The 17285-nt window shown below is 50.1% G+C and overlaps 1 protein-coding gene across 5 annotated transcripts in view; it reads right to left on the bottom strand.

Moving 5' to 3' along the window:
- Positions 1 to 17285, bottom strand: part of ARHGAP39 (Rho GTPase activating protein 39) — a 170097-nt gene that overhangs the window by 25961 nt on the left and 126851 nt on the right. For 4 of the 5 annotated variants that reach the window (XR_013217097.1, XR_013217098.1, XR_013217099.1 and 1 more), the window contains exon 5: positions 12520 to 12606. The exons of the other annotated variant lie outside the window; for it this stretch is intronic. Coding sequence is in view for 1 of the 4 variants with exons in the window: in XM_077271393.1 (XP_077127508.1) it covers positions 12520 to 12606 (87 nt within the window). In the remaining 3 variants the exon portion in view is untranslated. The remainder of the gene's footprint in view (positions 1 to 12519; positions 12607 to 17285) is intronic. 5 annotated transcript variants of the gene reach the window in all.

Genomic DNA, 17285 nt, shown 5'->3' with positions numbered 1-17285 from the left:
CTCAGGATCAGTAATGTAATGTATGTACACAGTGACTGCACCAGCAGAATAGTGAGTGCAGCTCTGGGGTATAATACAGGAGGTAACTCAGGATCAGTAATGTAATGTATGTACACAATGACTGCACCAGCAGAATAGTGAGTGCAGCTCTGGAGTATAATACAGGATGTAACTCAGGATCAGTAATGTAATGTATACACACAGTGACTGCACCAGCAGAATAGTGAGTGCAGCTCTGGAGTATAATACAGGATGTAACTCAGGATCAGTAATGTAATGTATGTACACAGTGACTGCACCAGCAGAATAGTGAGTGCAGCTCTGGAGTATAATACAGGATGCAACTCAGGATCTGTAATGTAATCTATGTACGCAGTGACTGCACCAGCAGAATAGTGAGTGCAGCTCTGGAGTATAATACAGGATGTAACTCAGGATCTGTAATGTAATCTATGTACACAGGGACTGCACCAGCAGAATAGTGAGTACAGCTCTGGGGTATAATACAGGAGGTAACTCAGGATCAGTAATGTAATGTATGTACACAGTGACTGCACTAGCAGAATAGTGAGTGCAGCTCTGGGGTATAATACAGGATGTAACTCAGGATCAGTAATGTAATGTATGTACACAGTGACTGCACCAGCAGAATAGTGAGTGCAGCTCTGGGGTATAATACAGGATGTAACCCAGGATCAGTAATGTAATGTATGGACACAGTGACTGCACCAGCAGAATAGTGAGTGCAGCTCTGGAGTATAATACAGGATGCAACTCAGGATCAGTAATGTAATGTATGTACGCAGTGACTGCACCAGCAGAATAGTGAGTGCAGCTCTGGGGTATAATACAGGATGTAACTCAGGATCAGTAATGTAATGTATGTACACAGGGACTGCACCAGCAGAATAGTGAGTGCAGCTCTGGAGTATAATACAGGATGTAACTCAGGATCAGTAATGTAATGTATGTACGCAGTGACTGCACCAGCAGAATAGTGAGTGCAGCTCTGGAGTATAATACAGGATGTAACTCAGGATCAGTAATGTAATCTATGTACACAGTGACTGCACCAGCAGAATAGTGAGTACAGCTCTGGGGTATAATACAGGATGTAACTCAGGACCAGTAATGTAATGTATGTACACAGTGACTGCACCAGCAGAATAGTGAGTGCAGCTCTGGAGTATAATACAGGATGTATCTCAGGATCAGTAATGTAATCTATGTACACAGTGACTGCACCAGCAGAATAGTGAGTGCAGCTCTGGAGTGTAATACAGGACAGTATTTCTAGGAACTTTTTGTTACCGTCACTGAGGACATTTTACTATTTCTATTGCAGATAGTAAAAATCGAAGACAAGAGCCGGGGACACAATGAAATGTGTGTCGGGAGCTTTAGATTAGCATCTGTCTTATCGTCTGCTGTTCCTCAGCACAATGTACACATTTCTATGTTCAGAAATTCTTGGAAAAAAAAAAAAAAGACTACACAAAAAGTATTGATCAAAGCGAGTCACAAGTCGTGTGCATAAAGGCTGAGATAACGGCCTCCCCAGAACGTCCATGGGGGATCAATGCATCTATTAAAACCGCAGTGCAACCATCTCTTTTTTCCATAGCTGCAGCGTCCACGTCCTCGCCGGGCTTTTCATGCCTTCCAATCTCAATGGCAGCTGCCTGTACATCTATCAATAAACTTCATGAATGGAAATCGGGGGCCCGTCTGCATAACACATTGGATGTACAGTACAGACCAAAAGTTTGGACACACCTTCTCATTTAAAGATTTTTCTGTATTTTCATGACTATGAAAATTGTACATTCACACTGAAGGCATCAAAACTATGAAATAACACATGTGCAATTATATACTTAACAAAAAAGTGTGAAACACCTGAAATTATGTCTTATATTCTAGGTTCTTCAAAGTAGCCACCTTTTGCTTTGATGACTGCATTGCACACTCTTGGCATTCTCTTGATGGGCTTCAAAGGTAGTCACCGGGAATGGTCTTCAACAGTCTTGAAGGAGTTCCCAGAGATGCTTAGCACTTGTTGGCCCTTTTGCCTTCACTCTGTGGTCCAGCTCACCCCAAACCATCTGGATTGGGTTCAGGTCTGGAGACTGTGGAGGCCAAGTCATCTGGCGCAGCACCCCATCACTCTCCTTCTTGGTCAAATAGCCCTTACACAGCCTGGAGGTGTGTTTGGGGTCATTGTCCTGTTGAAAAATAAATGATGGTCCAACTAAACGCAAACCGGATGGAATAGCATGCCGCTGCAAGATGCTGTGGTAGACATGCTGGTTCAGTATGCCTTCAATTTTGAATAAATCCCCAACAGTGTCACCAGCAAAGCACCCCCACACCATCACACCTCCTCCTCCATGCTTCACGGTGGGAACCAGGCATGTAGAGTCCATCCGTTCACCTTTTCTGCGTCGCACAAAGACACGGTGGTTGGAAACAAAGATCTCAAATTTGGACTCATCTGACCAATGCACAGATTTCCACTGGTCTAATGTCCATTCCTTGTGTTCTTTAGCCCAAACAAGTCTCTTCTGCTTGTTGCCTGTCCTTAGCAGTGGTTTCCTAGCAGCTATTTTACCATGAAGGCCTGCTGCACAAAGTCTCCTCTTAACAGTTGTTGTAGAGATGAGTCTGCTGCTAGAACTCTGTGTGGCATTGACCTGGTCTCTAATCTGAGCTGCTGTTAACCTGCGATTTCTGAGGCTGGTGACTTGGATAAACTTATCCTCAGAAGCAGAGGTGACTCTTGGTCTTCCTTTCCTGGGGCGGTCCTCATGTGAGCCAGTTTCTTTGTAGCGCTTGATGGTTTTTTCACTGTACTTGGGGACACTTTCAAAGTTTTCCCAATATTTCGGACTGACTGACCTTCATTTCTTAAAGTAATGATGGCCACTCGTTTTTCTTTACTTAGAATTTGTTTTATGGCAAGAAAAAAGCAGCTAACAGTCTATTCAGTAGGACTATCTGCTGTGTATCCACCAGACTTCTGCACAATACAACTGATGGTCCCAACCCCATTTATAAGGCAAGAAATCCCACTTATTAAAACTGACAGGGCACACCTGTGAAGTGAAAACCATTCCCGGTGACAACCTCTTGAAGCTCATCAAGAGAATGCCAAGAGTGTGCAAAGCAGCCATCAAAGCTAAAGGTGGCTACTTTGAAGAACCTAGAATATAAGACATAATTTCAGTTGTTTCACACTTTTTTGTTAAGTATATAATTCCACATGTGTTAATTCATAGTTTTGATGCCTTCAGTGTGAATTTACAATTTTCATAGTCATGAAAACACAGAAAAATCTTTAAATGACAAGGCATGTCCAAACCTTTGGTCTGTACTGTAGTTACATAACACTGGTGGATGTGGACCCAATGAGCCGCACTTGTGACTAAACGTCTACCTGGTTCTCAGTAGCGCCTCTGATGGTGAGGATAGGCTGGGCTGCGGGCAGACACCAGGAAGGTACCCGGGATGGCAGCAGCTGATTGGTAGGTCAGGGGCATGGGTATGCGGTACAGAGGGGCGAGACCGAGGCGTAGTCAGACGGACCGAGGCCGGGGTAGGCAGCACAGGATCAGAAAAGCTAACCACGGTCAGGACCGGAGAGGTCAAGCAGAAACGGTGAACAGGCCGGGTCGGTAACTAGAAGCAGAATGCATACAAGTGTGCAATCAGAGCAGGAGCCAATGTTTGTGCAGGGAGCGGTAGGCGGAGCTGCCTAATAAAACCCGACTATCATGGGATAGGCAGGGGAACTTAATCTCTGCAGGACACAGCAGGGTTAAATTCCTTCACAGACCGGCCACGCCTCTCTAAGGATAGATGGATACCACATGCTAGAGCAGTAGTGCTGAGAAGTGCAGGGGGAAACAAACGTAGCGGAACAGCCTGCGGCGAGGAGAAACCGCATGGTGAGGAGTGCGGCGCTGTGAGACATGACACTTGCCGTCGTGACAAGTAAGCGGAGATGAATAGCACGGCTTCGTTCTCAGAGCCCCAGTAGCTGATGGTATACAGGAAGTGGGCAACAGGTCTATCACTCTAGTGGAAGTGGGGGCCGGCCTGTCTCTACAGGAAGCGGGGGCCGGCCTGTCTCTACAGGAAGCGGGGGCCGGCCTGTCTCTACAGGAAGCGGGGGCCGGCCTGTCTCTACAGGAAGGGAGGGCAGGTCTGTCTCTATAGGAAGGGAGGGCAGGTCTGTCTCTATAGGAAGGGAGGGCCGGCCTGTCTCTACAGGAAGTAGGGGCCGGCCTGTCTCTACAGGAAGCGGGGGCCGGCCTGTCTCTACAGGAAGCGGGGGCCGGCCTGTCTCTACAGGAAGCGGGGGCCGGCCTGTCTCTACAGGAAGCGGGGGCCGGCCTGTCTCTACAGGAAGCGGGGGCCGGCCTGTCTCTACAGGAAGGGAGGGCAGGTCTGTCTCTATAGGAAGGGAGGGCAGGTCTGTCTCTACAGGAAGCGGGGGCCGGCCTGTCTCTACAGGAAGGGAGGGCAGGTCTGTCTCTACAGGAAGGGAGGGCAGGTCTGTCTCTACAGGAAGTGGGGGCCAGCCTGTCTCTACAGGGATAGGGGGCCGGCCTGTCTCTACAGGGATAGGGGGCCGGCCTGTCTCTACAGGGATAGGGGGCCGGCCTGTCTCTACAGGGATAGGGGGCCGGCCTGTCTCTACAGGGATAGGGGGCCGGCCTGTCTCTACAGGGATAGGGGGCCGGCCTGTCTCTACAGGAAGGGAGGGCAGGTCTGTCTCTACAGGAAGTGGGGGCCAGCCTGTCTCTACAGGAAGGGAGGGCAGGACTGTCTCTACAGGAAGGGAGGGCAGATCTGTCTCTACAGGAAGCGGGGGCCGATCTGTCTCTACAGGAAGCGGGGGCCGGCCTGTCTCTACAGGAAGCGGGGGCCGGCCTGTCTCTACAGGAAGCGGGGGCCGGCCTGTCTCTACAGGAAGCGGGGGCCGGCCTGTCTCTACAGGAAGCGGGGGCCGACCTGTCTCTACAGGAAGGGAGGGCAGATCTGTCTCTACAGGAAGTGGGGGTGGGCCTGTCTCTACAGGAAGGAAGGGCAGGTCTGTCTCTATAGGAAGTGGGGGCCGGCCTGTCTCTACAGGAAGTAGGGGCGGGCCTGTCTCTACAGGAAGGGAGAGCAGGTCTGTCTCTACAGGAAGTGGGGGACGGCCTGTCTCCACAGGAAGGGAGGGCAGGTCTGTCTCTATAGGAAGTGGGGGTGGGCCTGTCTCTACAGGAAGTGAGGGCGGGCCTGTCTCTACAGGAAGTGGGGGCCGACCTGTGTCTACAGGAAGTGGGGGCCGACCTGTGTCTACAGGAAGGGAGGGCAGGTGTGTCTCTACAGGAAGTGGGGGCCGGCCTGTCTCTACAGGAAGTGGGGGACAGCATGTCTCTACCGGAAGGGAGGGCAGGTCTGTCTATAGGAAGTGGGGATGGGCCTGTCTCTACAGGAAGTGAGGGCGGGCCTGTCTCTACAGGGATAGGGGGCCGGCCTGTCTCTACAGGGATAGGGGGCCGGCCTGTCTCTACAGGGATAGGGGGCCGGCCTGTCTCTACAGGGATAGGGGGCCGGCCTGTCTCTACAGGGATAGGGGGCCGGCCTGTCTCTACAGGGATAGGGGGCCGGCCTGTCTCTACAGGGATAGGGGGCCGGCCTGTCTCTACAGGGATAGGGGGCCGGCCTGTCTCTACAGGGATAGGGGGCCGGCCTGTCTCTACAGGAAGCGGGGGCGGGTCTGTCTCTACAGGAAGCGGGGGCGGGTCTGTCTCTACAGGAAGCGGGGGCGGGCCTGTCTCTACAGGAAGCGGGGGCGGGCCTGTCTCTACAGGAAGCGGGGGCGGGCCTGTCTCTACAGGAAGCGGGGGCAGGCCTGTCTCTACAGGAAGTGGGGGTTGGCCTGTCTATACATTAAGTGGGGGCCGGCCTGTCTATAGGAAGCGGGGGGCAGGCCTGTCTCTACAGGAAGTAGGGGCCAGCCTGTCTATACATGAAGTGGGGCCAGCCTGTCTCTCTACAGGAAGTGGGAGCAGGTCTGTCTCTCTACAGGAAGTGGGTCAGGTCTGTTTCTCTATAGGAAGTGGGTGCAGGCCTGTCTCTACAGGAAGTGAGGGCAGGTCTGTATCTCTACAAGAAGTGGGAGCCAGTCTGTCTGTGTACAGAAAGTGAGGGCAGGTCTGTTTCTTTAGATGGGGTGGGGCCAGTCTGTCTGTGTACAGAAAGGGCAGGTCTGTTTCTCTAGATGGAGTGGGGGCAGGTCTGTCTCTCTACAAGAAGTGGAAGCTGGTCTCTCAAGAGGAAGTAGAGGCGGGTCTGGAAATCTATAGGAAGTTGGGGCAGGTCTGTCAGTCTACAGGAAGTGGGGGCAGGTCTGTCTTTTTACGAGAAGTGGGAGCCAGTTTGTCTATGTACAGAGAGTAAGGGCAGGTCTGTCTCTCTACAAGAATTGGGAGCTGGTCTGTTAACAGGAAGTAGAGGCGTGTCTGTAAATCTAAAGGAAGTCAGAGCAGGTCTGTCTGTCTACAGGAAGTGGAGTTGCATCTGTCTTCAGAAAATGGGGCAGGTCTGTGTCTCTACAGCAATTTGGAGCTGCTCTGTCCACAGGAAGTTGAGGCAGCTCTGTATGTATATACGAAGTGGGGATGGGTCTGTCTGTCTCCAAGTTCTGTGGGGCAGGTCTGTAAGTCTATAGAAAGTGGGGGCGGTTCTGTCAAAACAGGAACTTGGGGGGGATCTGTCAATCACAGGAAGTGGCGTTGGGTCAGTATCAACAGGAAGTAGTGGCAGGTCTGTTTGTATGCAGGAAGTGGAGGTGGGTCTGTATCTCTACCGAAAGTGGGGACAGGTCTGTCTATCACTCCAAGTGGGTCTGTTTGTCTACAGGAAGTGGGAGTGTGTCTGTCAAACTACAGGAAGTTGTGATGGGTCTGTCATTCTTCAAGACATTAATGAGTCTTTCGAAAGGAAGTGGGGCAGTACTATATTAACACAGGAAGTGGGGGCCAGCCTATCATTCTACAGCAAGAGTGGGTCTGTATCATTACCGTAAGTGATGCAGGTCTGTCCCTCTATAGGAAGTCACTGCAGGTTTGTTGCTCTACATAAAGTGGGGGGGTGTACATCGCTCTAAAGAAAGTGGGCGTGTATGTCTCTTTTCAGGAAGAAAGGGTGGGTCTGTCTGTCTACAGGTAATGTGAACAGGTCTCTCTCTACAGTATTTGTCTCTATAGTGTAAGTGGTTGTTAGTATTTGTCTCTACAGTAAGTGGTGACGAGTCTTTTCCTCTCTACAGTAAGTGGTGTCGAGTCTTTTCCTCTCTACAGTAAGTGGTGTCGGGTCTTTTCCTCTCTACAGTAAGTGGTGTCGGGTCTTTTCCTCTCTACAGTAAGTGGTGACAGGTCTTTTCCTCTCTACAGTAAGTGGTGTCGGGTCTTTTCCTCTATACAGTAAGTGGTGACGAGTCTTTTCCTCTCTACAGTAAGTGGTGACGAGTCTTTTCCTCTCTACAGTAAGTGGTGTCGGGTCTTTTCCTCTATACAGTAAGTGGTGACAGGTCTTTTCCTCTCTACAGTAAGTGGTGTCGGGTCTTTTCCTCTCTACAGTAAGTGGTGATGAGTCTTTTCCTCTCTACAGTAAGTGGTGACGAGTCTTTTCCTCTCTACAGTAAGTGGTGACGAGTCTTTTCCTCTCTACAGTAAGTGGTGTCGGGTCTTTTCCTCTCTACAGTAAGTGGTGTCGGGTCTTTTCCTCTCTACAGTAAGTGGTGTCGGGTCTTTTCCTCTCTACAGTAAGTGGTGTCGGGTCTTTTCCTCTCTACAGTAAGTGGTGTCGGGTCTTTTCCTCTCTACAGTAAGTGGTGTCGGGTCTTTTCCTCTCTACAGTAAGTGATGACGAGTCTTTTCCTCTGTATAGTAAGTGGTGACGAGTCTTTTCCTCTCTACAGTAAGTGATGACGGGTCTTTTCCTCTGTATAGTAAGTGGTGTTGGGTCTTTTCCTCTCTACAGTAAGTGGTGTCGGGTCTTTTCCTCTCTACAGTAAGTGGTGTCGGGTCTTTTCCTCTCTACTTTAAGTGGTGTCGGGTCTTTTCCTCTCTACAGTAAGTGGTGACGAGTCTTTTCCTCTGTATAGTAAGTGGTGACGAGTCTTTTCCTCTCTACAGTAAGTGGTGTCGGGTCTTTTCCTCTCTACAGTAAGTGGTGTCGGGTCTTTTCCTCTCTACAGTAAGTGGTGTCGGGTCTTTTCCTCTCTACAGTAAGTGGTGTCGGGTCTTTTCCTCTCTACAGTAAGTGGTGACGAGTCTTTTCCTCTGTATAGTAAGTGGTGTCGGGTCTTTTCCTCTCTACAGTAAGTGGTGACGAGTCTTTTCCTCTGTATAGTAAGTGGTGACGAGTCTTTTCCTCTCTACAGTAAGTGGTGACGAGTCTTTTCCTCTGTATAGTAAGTGGTGACGAGTCTTTTCCTCTGTATAGTAAGTGGTGACGGGTCTTTTCCTCTCTACAGTAAGTGGTGACGAGTCTTTTCCTCTCTATAGTAGGTGGTGATGAGTCTTTGTTTCTCTGCTCCTTCCCTCTCTTCTGTTACGCATCATACAGTCATAATAGAGGTGAATTTTCAGTGATGAAGGACATGTAAGTAACAATGGCCGGCATAATTCATGCTGAGAAGTGAGAGAAAGGATGTTCCGGCTCCTATAGTGCTGACAGAAATTGATGAAATAAAGAGGCATGTGCACAAAAAGCAATTTAACTTGTGACTGACAAGAGCGGTACAACTGTGTATTGTTTGCGTGTACAAGGGCAGCTACGCTTCCATCACTATGTAAGATTTGCCCGGGCAAGGGGAAGTTGTGGCCGCACACCATTTCCCCTGACAATCACAGAGGGCTTTGTATCTATTTAGAAAGAAGTTGTCTTCTCCTAACATGGACCATGAATGTGAATAACCTGCCCCGACCTTTAGATCTGGTAGTTGATGCAGCAGGTTTTGTGGTGGTAATTCTGGGCAGCGGCTCCTTTGGGTCTCACCGAGGCTCGTTCATCAATGGTCCTGTAAGGAAGCCGTTCTACATAGCGGGATGAGGAGAACACTGAACGCTACACGTGGCGCGAAATTCATGGCCCATTGTGCTGCAAAATGATACTTTCTGCACATTGTGGACATGTCTTGCTCTATTCTTCAGCACCATGTTTCGCCACTCTCTTGACCATGAAGCTTTGCTGATCACACAGCAGGACACGTGAGACTCCAGCCCCTCGTACTCAGACGCACGTGTCTCCCTGACAGCTGCAGGGGGGTGAGGAGAGAGACGCGTGTGACGAGGACAGTATATTCCCGAGACCCTACGAAAGTGACGCTGCCCAGGAATCAGCACTCGGACCTGCACGTTTAGAAGGGGGTCAGGAAGATTTGGCTGTGATGCTTCCTGGACCCTGATTCTTTCACATGTCCACTGTCTACCCCACAACACACTGACATCCTCCTCCTCCACCGATCTGGACGGAGAAGTTCTGTTCATTTTACTCTGTGCCATATAAATCAGGAGAAATGGGGAACGGCCCAGCAGAACCAAATGTACAAAGAGGCCAACATGTAGGGGGAGCTGTGGCTGGCATCATATAGGGGGCGCTGTGGCTGGCATCATGTAGGGTGTGATGTGGTTGGCATCGTATAGGGGCGCTGTGGTTGGCATCGTATAGGGGCGCTGTGGTTGGCATCGTATAGGGGCGCTGTGGCTGGCATCATAGGGGCGCTGTGGCTGGCATCATAGGGGCGCTGTGGCTGGCATCATGTAGGGGGAGCTGTGGCCGGCATCATGTTGGGGGCGCAGTGGCCGGCATCATGTAGGGGGCGCTGTGGCCGGCATCGTATAGAGGCGCTTTGGCTGCCATCGTATAGGGGCGCTGTGGCTGGCATCGTATAGGGGGCGCTGTGGCCGGCATCATGTAGGGGGCTCTGTGGCCGGCATCATGTTGGGGGCGCTGTGGCCGGCATCATGTAGGGGGCGCTGTGGCCGGCTTCATGTAGGGGGCGCTGTGGCCGGCTTCATGTAGGGGGCGCTGTGGCTGGCATCGTATAGAGGCCCTTTGGCTGGCATCGTATAGGGGCGCTGTGGCTGGCATCGTATAGGGGGCGCTGTGGCCGGCATCATGTAGGGTGTGCTGTGGTTGGCATCGTATAGGGGCGCTGTGGTTGGTATCGTATAGGGGCGCTGTGGCTGGCATCATAGGGGCGCTGTGGCTGGCATCATGTAGGGGGCGCTGTGGCCGGCATCATGTAGGGGGCGCTGTGGCCGGCTTCATGTAGGGGGCGCTGTGGCCGGCTTCATGTAGGGGGCGCTGTGGCTGGCATCGTATAGAGGCCCTTTGGCTGGCATCGTATAGGGGCGCTGTGGCTGGCATCGTATAGGGGGCGCTGTGGCCGGCATCATGTAGGGGGCGCTGTGGCCGGCATCATGTTGGGGGCGCTGTGGCCGGCGTCATGTAGGGGGCGCTGTGGCCGGCTTCATGTAGGGGGCGCTGTGGCTGGCATCGTATAGAGGCGCTTTGGCTGGCATCGTATAGGGGCGCTGTGGCTGGCATCGTATAGGGGGCGCTGTGGCCGGCATCATGTAGGGGGCACTGTGGCCGGCATTATGTACAGGGCGCTTTGGCTGCCATCGTATAGGGGCGCTGTAGCTGGCATCGTATAGGGGCGCTGTGGCTGGCATCGTATAGGGGGCGCTGTGGCCGGCATCATGTAGGGGGCACTGTGGCCGGCATCATGTAGGGGCGCTGTGGCCGGCATCATGTAGGGGCGCTGTGGCCGGCATCATGTTCGGGGCGCTGTGGCCGGCATCATGTAGGGGGTGCTTTGGCTGCCATCGTATAGGGGCGCTGTGGCTGGCATTATGTAGGGGGCGCTGTGGCTGGCATTATGTAGGGGGAGCTGTAGCTGGCATCATACAGGGGGAGCTGTGGCTGGCATCATACAGGGGGTGCTGTGGCTGGCATCATACAGGGGGCGCTGTGGCTGGCATCATATAGGGGGCACAGTGGCTGTATTGGGCAGGGCAGCTAATTACTATCACACCCCGGTAATGAGGGCACATGCTCGTTCGGCCTTTTCGTCGTCTTCCATTCACATCAATGAGCCGACCACTCTCCTTTCTCTACCACACATCAGTGGGGGTCTCAGACCGGACCCTCTTTCTTGCTTACTTCATCCATCCCACATTAGTGTAAATCCCAGTGGAGCCCTATCTGCCGACTAGATGCATTTCCACTGCCCCATCCTCTGGCACCTTCTTCTACCAAAACTTCTAGCAAAATTTACCAATGACTTCTGAAAGTGAGGGCACAGTGACTGTGCAGATCCGGAGCCCATGGGGGTCTTGTGTCTATCTGCTCCCAGCTTAACATGCATAGAGGCGCATTTGCCCAGGTTTGCCGGTCTTCACACCGGCTCTTGCTAGGTGCAAACATTCCCAAGTTCCACCAATATTGCAAGACATGTCCCAAACTTCACATGATGAGGATGGGCGCAGACTGCACAGGACAGCAGCTACGTACCAGTGCTCCGGGAATACGATCACCCACATGTGACAATATACGGTCATGTAGCAGGTTAGGCGGTGTGATTATACGGACAGACGAGCGGTGAGGAGGAGGAGAGCGGCAGAGGTTAGATGTGGTTTAGTAGAAAACAGTCACTGACCAGAAGACACTACAGTATCTCCTTTGTCCCCGGGTGTGGACTCCATATTGACAAGACCCCTCATCTAGAGTGCTCTGAGCATCAGCGTGGGCAGCTTCCAAATGCCCGTATTAAAGGGGTCTCCCTTCTGGCCCTAAACATTAAGGGGGTTGTCTGGTGTTAAAGAAAAAAAAATAGAAGTGATGATTGTACCATCCAGATGTTACAGCTCATGATTAACTGCAGCAATCAGGCGCTGCAGCCAATCATGAGCTTCAGCACTGCTGTAATATCGGCTTTTGAGCACAGGTGATTCTGCATGTGTTCACTGAACCGGGCGGATTCACGCGTCCAATACATTGTACGGGACATTTATGTAAAAATTGACATGCTGCGGTCTGGAAAGACGCGCCACATGTCCGTCTCTGCAGGGAAGCAGTGTAGAAATGCCGGAAAGGACACCGTGCTTTCCCATGGCAGCAGTTTTGGCAGCAGTTGCAGGTGCGGACAGGCCGGGGGTCTCCCTGCGCCACATATATTCTTGCACTTGGCTGAACCAATGCAAAATGTGCACAAAATTATCATTGAGAGGATGAACCCAACTAATATTCGTGACCCCGCTGGACAGGAGCAGAGGATCTACTAAACGGGGCGGTGAGGAACGCTCTGCCCCATTGGAGGGATACTTCATGGCGTCTGGTCATGTAGATGGCACTAAGGAGAGGTCTCTAGTTCAGGGTGATAGAGAAGAGACACATAAAGCCGGAGGGGTTAATCTAGAGGGTGCAGCCACTACAGACAGCTCGCCGCCCTACCATCGCGCTCCTCCACGTAAGGCTTTGGTTTCTTTCTCGCTTTGGCTTTCTTCCTTCTCTCCAGAAGTTCTCTTATGTGATGATTCACTGGGGAACAAACAGAATGATGAACACAACGGCACAAAGGTGGAGACAAAGATGGCAGAGACAGGAGACCCCGAGCAAAGCCGGCTCCATGCACGTCACATGGAGATGGAAGCGGGGACTGTAAGCGATCCCGCAGGGAGGCGGTGTATCCACCCCAGGGATTAGATACAGGGGACACCACATCACCCACCACATCAGAGATGTCAAGTGTGAACCTGGGAGCTAACAGGAATTCAGCAAAGTGCTGCACTCTGTACTGATCTGATGTGGCGCATTGTGGGACGTGTACACTCCCTGACAGAAGTTATGTCGCTTATCCATGTTATGTAAATAAAAGCTTATAACTTGACGTTAAATTCATCCATTGGTTGTATAAATTATTCTTTTGTAAGGTGAAACCCTCCGAAATGTGGTTTAGGTTAAGAAAATAAATTAGCATCAATACAGAAATATTGATCAGTTAATGGACACAGAATGGTCAGATTTTGGCAAGACAAAAGTTTTGTCGCCCACAGAAAGTAATGTGATATTCAAACAAATAACTTAAAATACAAACATATGTTGCATAACATTGTTGAATGAAGTTGTGGTGCTATTAGAGTCATATTTAATATTTTGTGTGACTTCCATGAGCTTGAAGGACTGCATCCATGCGATTCAACAAGGATTCATGCAATTTATTAATGAAGTCATCAGGAATAGCAAAGAATGCCGCCTTATATGCCTCCCAGAGTTCATCTATATTCTTTGGTTTTGTCTTCCAAGCTTCCTCTTTTATCCTACCCCAAACATGCTCAATGATGTTCATGTCTGGTGACTGGGCTGGCCAGTCCTTGAGCACCTTGATCTTTTTTGCCTGGAGGAACTTTGTTGTAGAGATGGATGTATGAGATGGAGCACCATCCTGCTGCAGAATTTGACCCCTTTTATGATTTGGAATATAAGAGGAAGCTAATACTTCTTGATATTTTAGGCTATTGATATTGCTTTCCACTGTGCAAATGTTTCGCACACCCCCATACTGAATGTAACCCCAGACCATGATCTTTCCACCACCAAATGTAACTGTTTGCTGGGTGTATTTTGGATCCATACGGGCTCCAGTAGGTCTCCTGCAGTATTTGTGGCGGCTGTGGTGTAATTCTACTGAAGATTCATCAGAGAAATCCACCTTCTGCCACTTTTTCAGGGTCCACCTGTTTAGCAGGCTGTGGGACTTTGCAAATGCCACAGTTTTTTATTTGCCTTTTGTTTAGTGCTGGCTTCTGGGCACTGATTCGACCATGGAGGCCATTTCGAGACAAACCTACAAACTGTTCTAGTTGACACAGGGACTTGAGGTGACCAGGCCTGTTGGAGCTCTGCTGCAGTGGAAGAGGGACTTGCTTTGGATTTTCTAACCAACAAACGTGTTGTGAATTCTGTTGTGGGTTCTGCTCTTAGGCTCCCTCTAGTGGTTATAAGTGGTAGTGCTGCTGTTTGTCCTTCACAGCAGTCATCAGCTGCTTCCACTTTGGACGGGGCTACTTAGTCTGGCTCCTTCCTTTAGTGAGTGCCAGTTGTCCATTGTTTTCTAGGGATCCACATCTCTGCTTGGTTTCTCCTTCTGGATTGTCCAAATCATCAAAGATAAGTCCTGGCTCTGTTTTTGCAGTCCACATGCGGTGGACTTAATAGTTCTGTGAATTGCTATGTTTTTTCTTGTCCAGCTTTGTCTGTGTTAAGATTTACTCAGCCAAGCTGGAAGCTCTGGAGTCGCAGAGTTACCCTCCATGCCTTTAGTTAGGTGTGGAGATTTTTGTATTCTCTGTGGTGGATTTTGTAGTATTTTTTATACTGACCGCACAGTACTCTTTCCTGTCTTTTCTTTCTAGGTAGCGTGGCCTCCTTTGCTAAATTCTGTTTTCAGTCTGCGTTTGTAATTTCCCTCTCCTCTCACAGTCAATATTTGTGGGGGGCTGTCTTTCCTTTGGGAATTTTCTCTGAGGCAAGATAGTTTAACCTTTTCTATCTCTAGGGGTAATTAGTCCTCCAGTCGTGACGAGGTGTCTAGGGAGTGACAGGAACATCCCACGGCTACTTCTAGTTGATGTGTTAAGTTCAGGGTCTGCGGTCAGTATAGAGGCCACCTACTCCAGAGCTCGTCCATGCTGCTCCTAGGCCACCAGTTCATAACAGTACAACTGGACAACAATGAGTTAACCGCATCTCAAAAGAAGGGAAAGAAAGTGCTGAGCCTTTTTTTTCTGTAGTCTGTTGTGTTTTTTTTCCCTCTTTACCTCTGGGTGGGTCAGGAGTTAGGCGCTGACATGGATGTTCAGGGACTTGCTTCTCGGGTGGATCAACTTGCTGCTAGAGTACAGGGTATTTCTGATTATATCGTGCAGACTCCTGTTTTAGAGCCTAGAATTCCTACTCCCGATCTGTTCTTCGGGGACAGGTCCAAATTTTTAAGCTTTAAAAATAACTGTAAACTGTTTTTTGCTCTTAAGCCCCATTCCTCTGGTGATCCCATCCAGCAGGTAAAAATTGTCATTTCTCTGTTGCGTGGTGACCCACAGGATTGGGCATTTTCCCTGGAATCTGGGAATCCAGCCTTGCTTAATGTAGACACCTTTTTTCAGGCGCTTGGGTTATTGTATGTTGAACCTAACTCTGTAGAGCATGCTGAGAAAACACTTTTGGCCCTGTGTCAGGGTCAAGAAGCGGCAGAGTCATATTGCCAGAAATTCAGAAAATGGTCTGTGCTTACTAAGTGGAATGAGGATGCTTTGGCGGCAATTTTCAGAAAGGGTCTTTCTGAATCTGTTAAAGATGTTATGGTGGGCTTCCCCACGCCTGCAGGTCTGAGTGATTCTATGTCTCTGGCCATTCAAATTGATCGGCGCTTGCGTGAGCGCAGAGTTGTGCACACTATGGCGTTGTCTTCCGAGCGGAGTCCTGAGCCTATGCAGTGTGATAGCATTGTGTCTAGAGCGGAACGCCAAGGATTCAGACGTCAGAATAGGTTGTACTTTTACTGCGGCGATTCTGCTCATGTTATTTCTGATTGCCCTAAGCGTGCCAAGAGAATCGCTAATTCCGTTACCATCAGTACTGTACTGTCATGATTCCCCAATGGCATGGGAACATCAGATACACAAAATAACAGACTAGCTCTCGGGTGATGGAAACTCAAGCTGACCGTGACCTAAATCTACCACACAACTAACAGTAGCCAGGGAGCATGCCTACGGCTTCCTATATGCCACGCGCCAGCCGGAGAACTAACTACGCCTGGAAGAGGAAGGAACAGACCTGGCTTACCTCTAGTGAAATTCCCCAAAGATGATAGTAGCCCCCACATATATTAACGGTGAGTTCAGAGGAAAAGACATACACAGTATGAAGGTAGATTTAGCAAAGCGAGGTCCACTTACTAGATAGAGGAAGGATACAAAAGAGGACTTCACGGTCAGCTGAAAAACCCTTTCAAAAACCCATCCTGAAATTACTTTAAGACTCCTGTGTCAACTCATGACACAGGAGTGGCAATTTCAGTCCACAAGAGCTTCCAGTAACAGGGAAAGACAAAACTGTAAACTGGACAAAATATACAAAACAAAAAGGACAAGAGTCCACTTAGCTGATCAGCAGACTAGTAGCAGGAACATGCAACTGAATGACTCAGGTTACAATGATGACCGGCAAGGAAGTGACTGGAGAGCAAGGCTAAATAGGGAACTCCCAAAACTGATGGAAACAGGTGAGCTGAGGGAGAAAAGCACACACAAGCCTCCAGTACCACCAGCCACCACCAGGGGAGCCCAAAAAGCGGATCACAACAGTACCCCCCCCTTAAGGAGGGGGCACCGAACCCTCACAAGAACCGCCAGGGCGACCTGGATGAGCCCTATGAAAGGCACGAACCAAATCCGAGGCATGAACATCAGAGGCAGTTACCCAAGAATTATCTTCCTGACCATAGCCCTTCCACTTAACCAGATACTGGAGTCTCCGCCTGGAAATACGGGAGTCCAAGATCTTCTCTATAACGTACTCCAATTCACCCTCAACCAGCACAGGAGCAGGAGGCTCAGCAGAAGGAACCACCGGCACCTCGTATCTCCGCAACAACGACCGATGGAACACATTATGGATAGCGAAAGATGCCGGGAGGTCCAAACGAAAGGAAACAGGGTTAATAATCTCCAAAATCCTATAGGGACCGATGAACCTAGGCTTAAATTTAGGAGAAGAAACCCTCATTGGGACAAAACGGGAAGACAACCACACCAAGTCCCCAACACGAAGGCGAGGACCAACCCGACGCTGGCGGTTAGCAAACCGCTGAGTCCTCTCCTGGGACAAATTCAAATTGTCCACCACTTGTCCCCAAATCCGATACAACCGATCCACCACAGCATCTACTCCAGGACAATCCGAAGACTCCACCTGACCAGAAGAAAAACGGGGATGAAACCCCGAATTGCAAAAGAAAGGGGAAACCAAAGTGGCAGAACTAGCCCGATTATTAAGAGCAAACTCCGCCAACGGCAAAAAGGCAACCCAATCATCCTGATCCGCAGACACAAAACACCTCAAATACGTCTCCAAAGTTTGATTAGTTCGCTCCGTCTGGCCATTAGTCTGAGGATGGAAGGCAGACGAAAAAGACAAATCAATGCCCAACCTGGCAC

Source organism: Ranitomeya variabilis, chromosome 6 (genome assembly GCF_051348905.1).
Source record: "Ranitomeya variabilis isolate aRanVar5 chromosome 6, aRanVar5.hap1, whole genome shotgun sequence".
Taxonomy (NCBI): Eukaryota; Metazoa; Chordata; class Amphibia; order Anura; family Dendrobatidae; genus Ranitomeya; species Ranitomeya variabilis.
The sequence above is the reverse complement of the archived record's forward strand: the minus strand, read 5'-3'. Positions and strand labels throughout refer to the sequence as shown.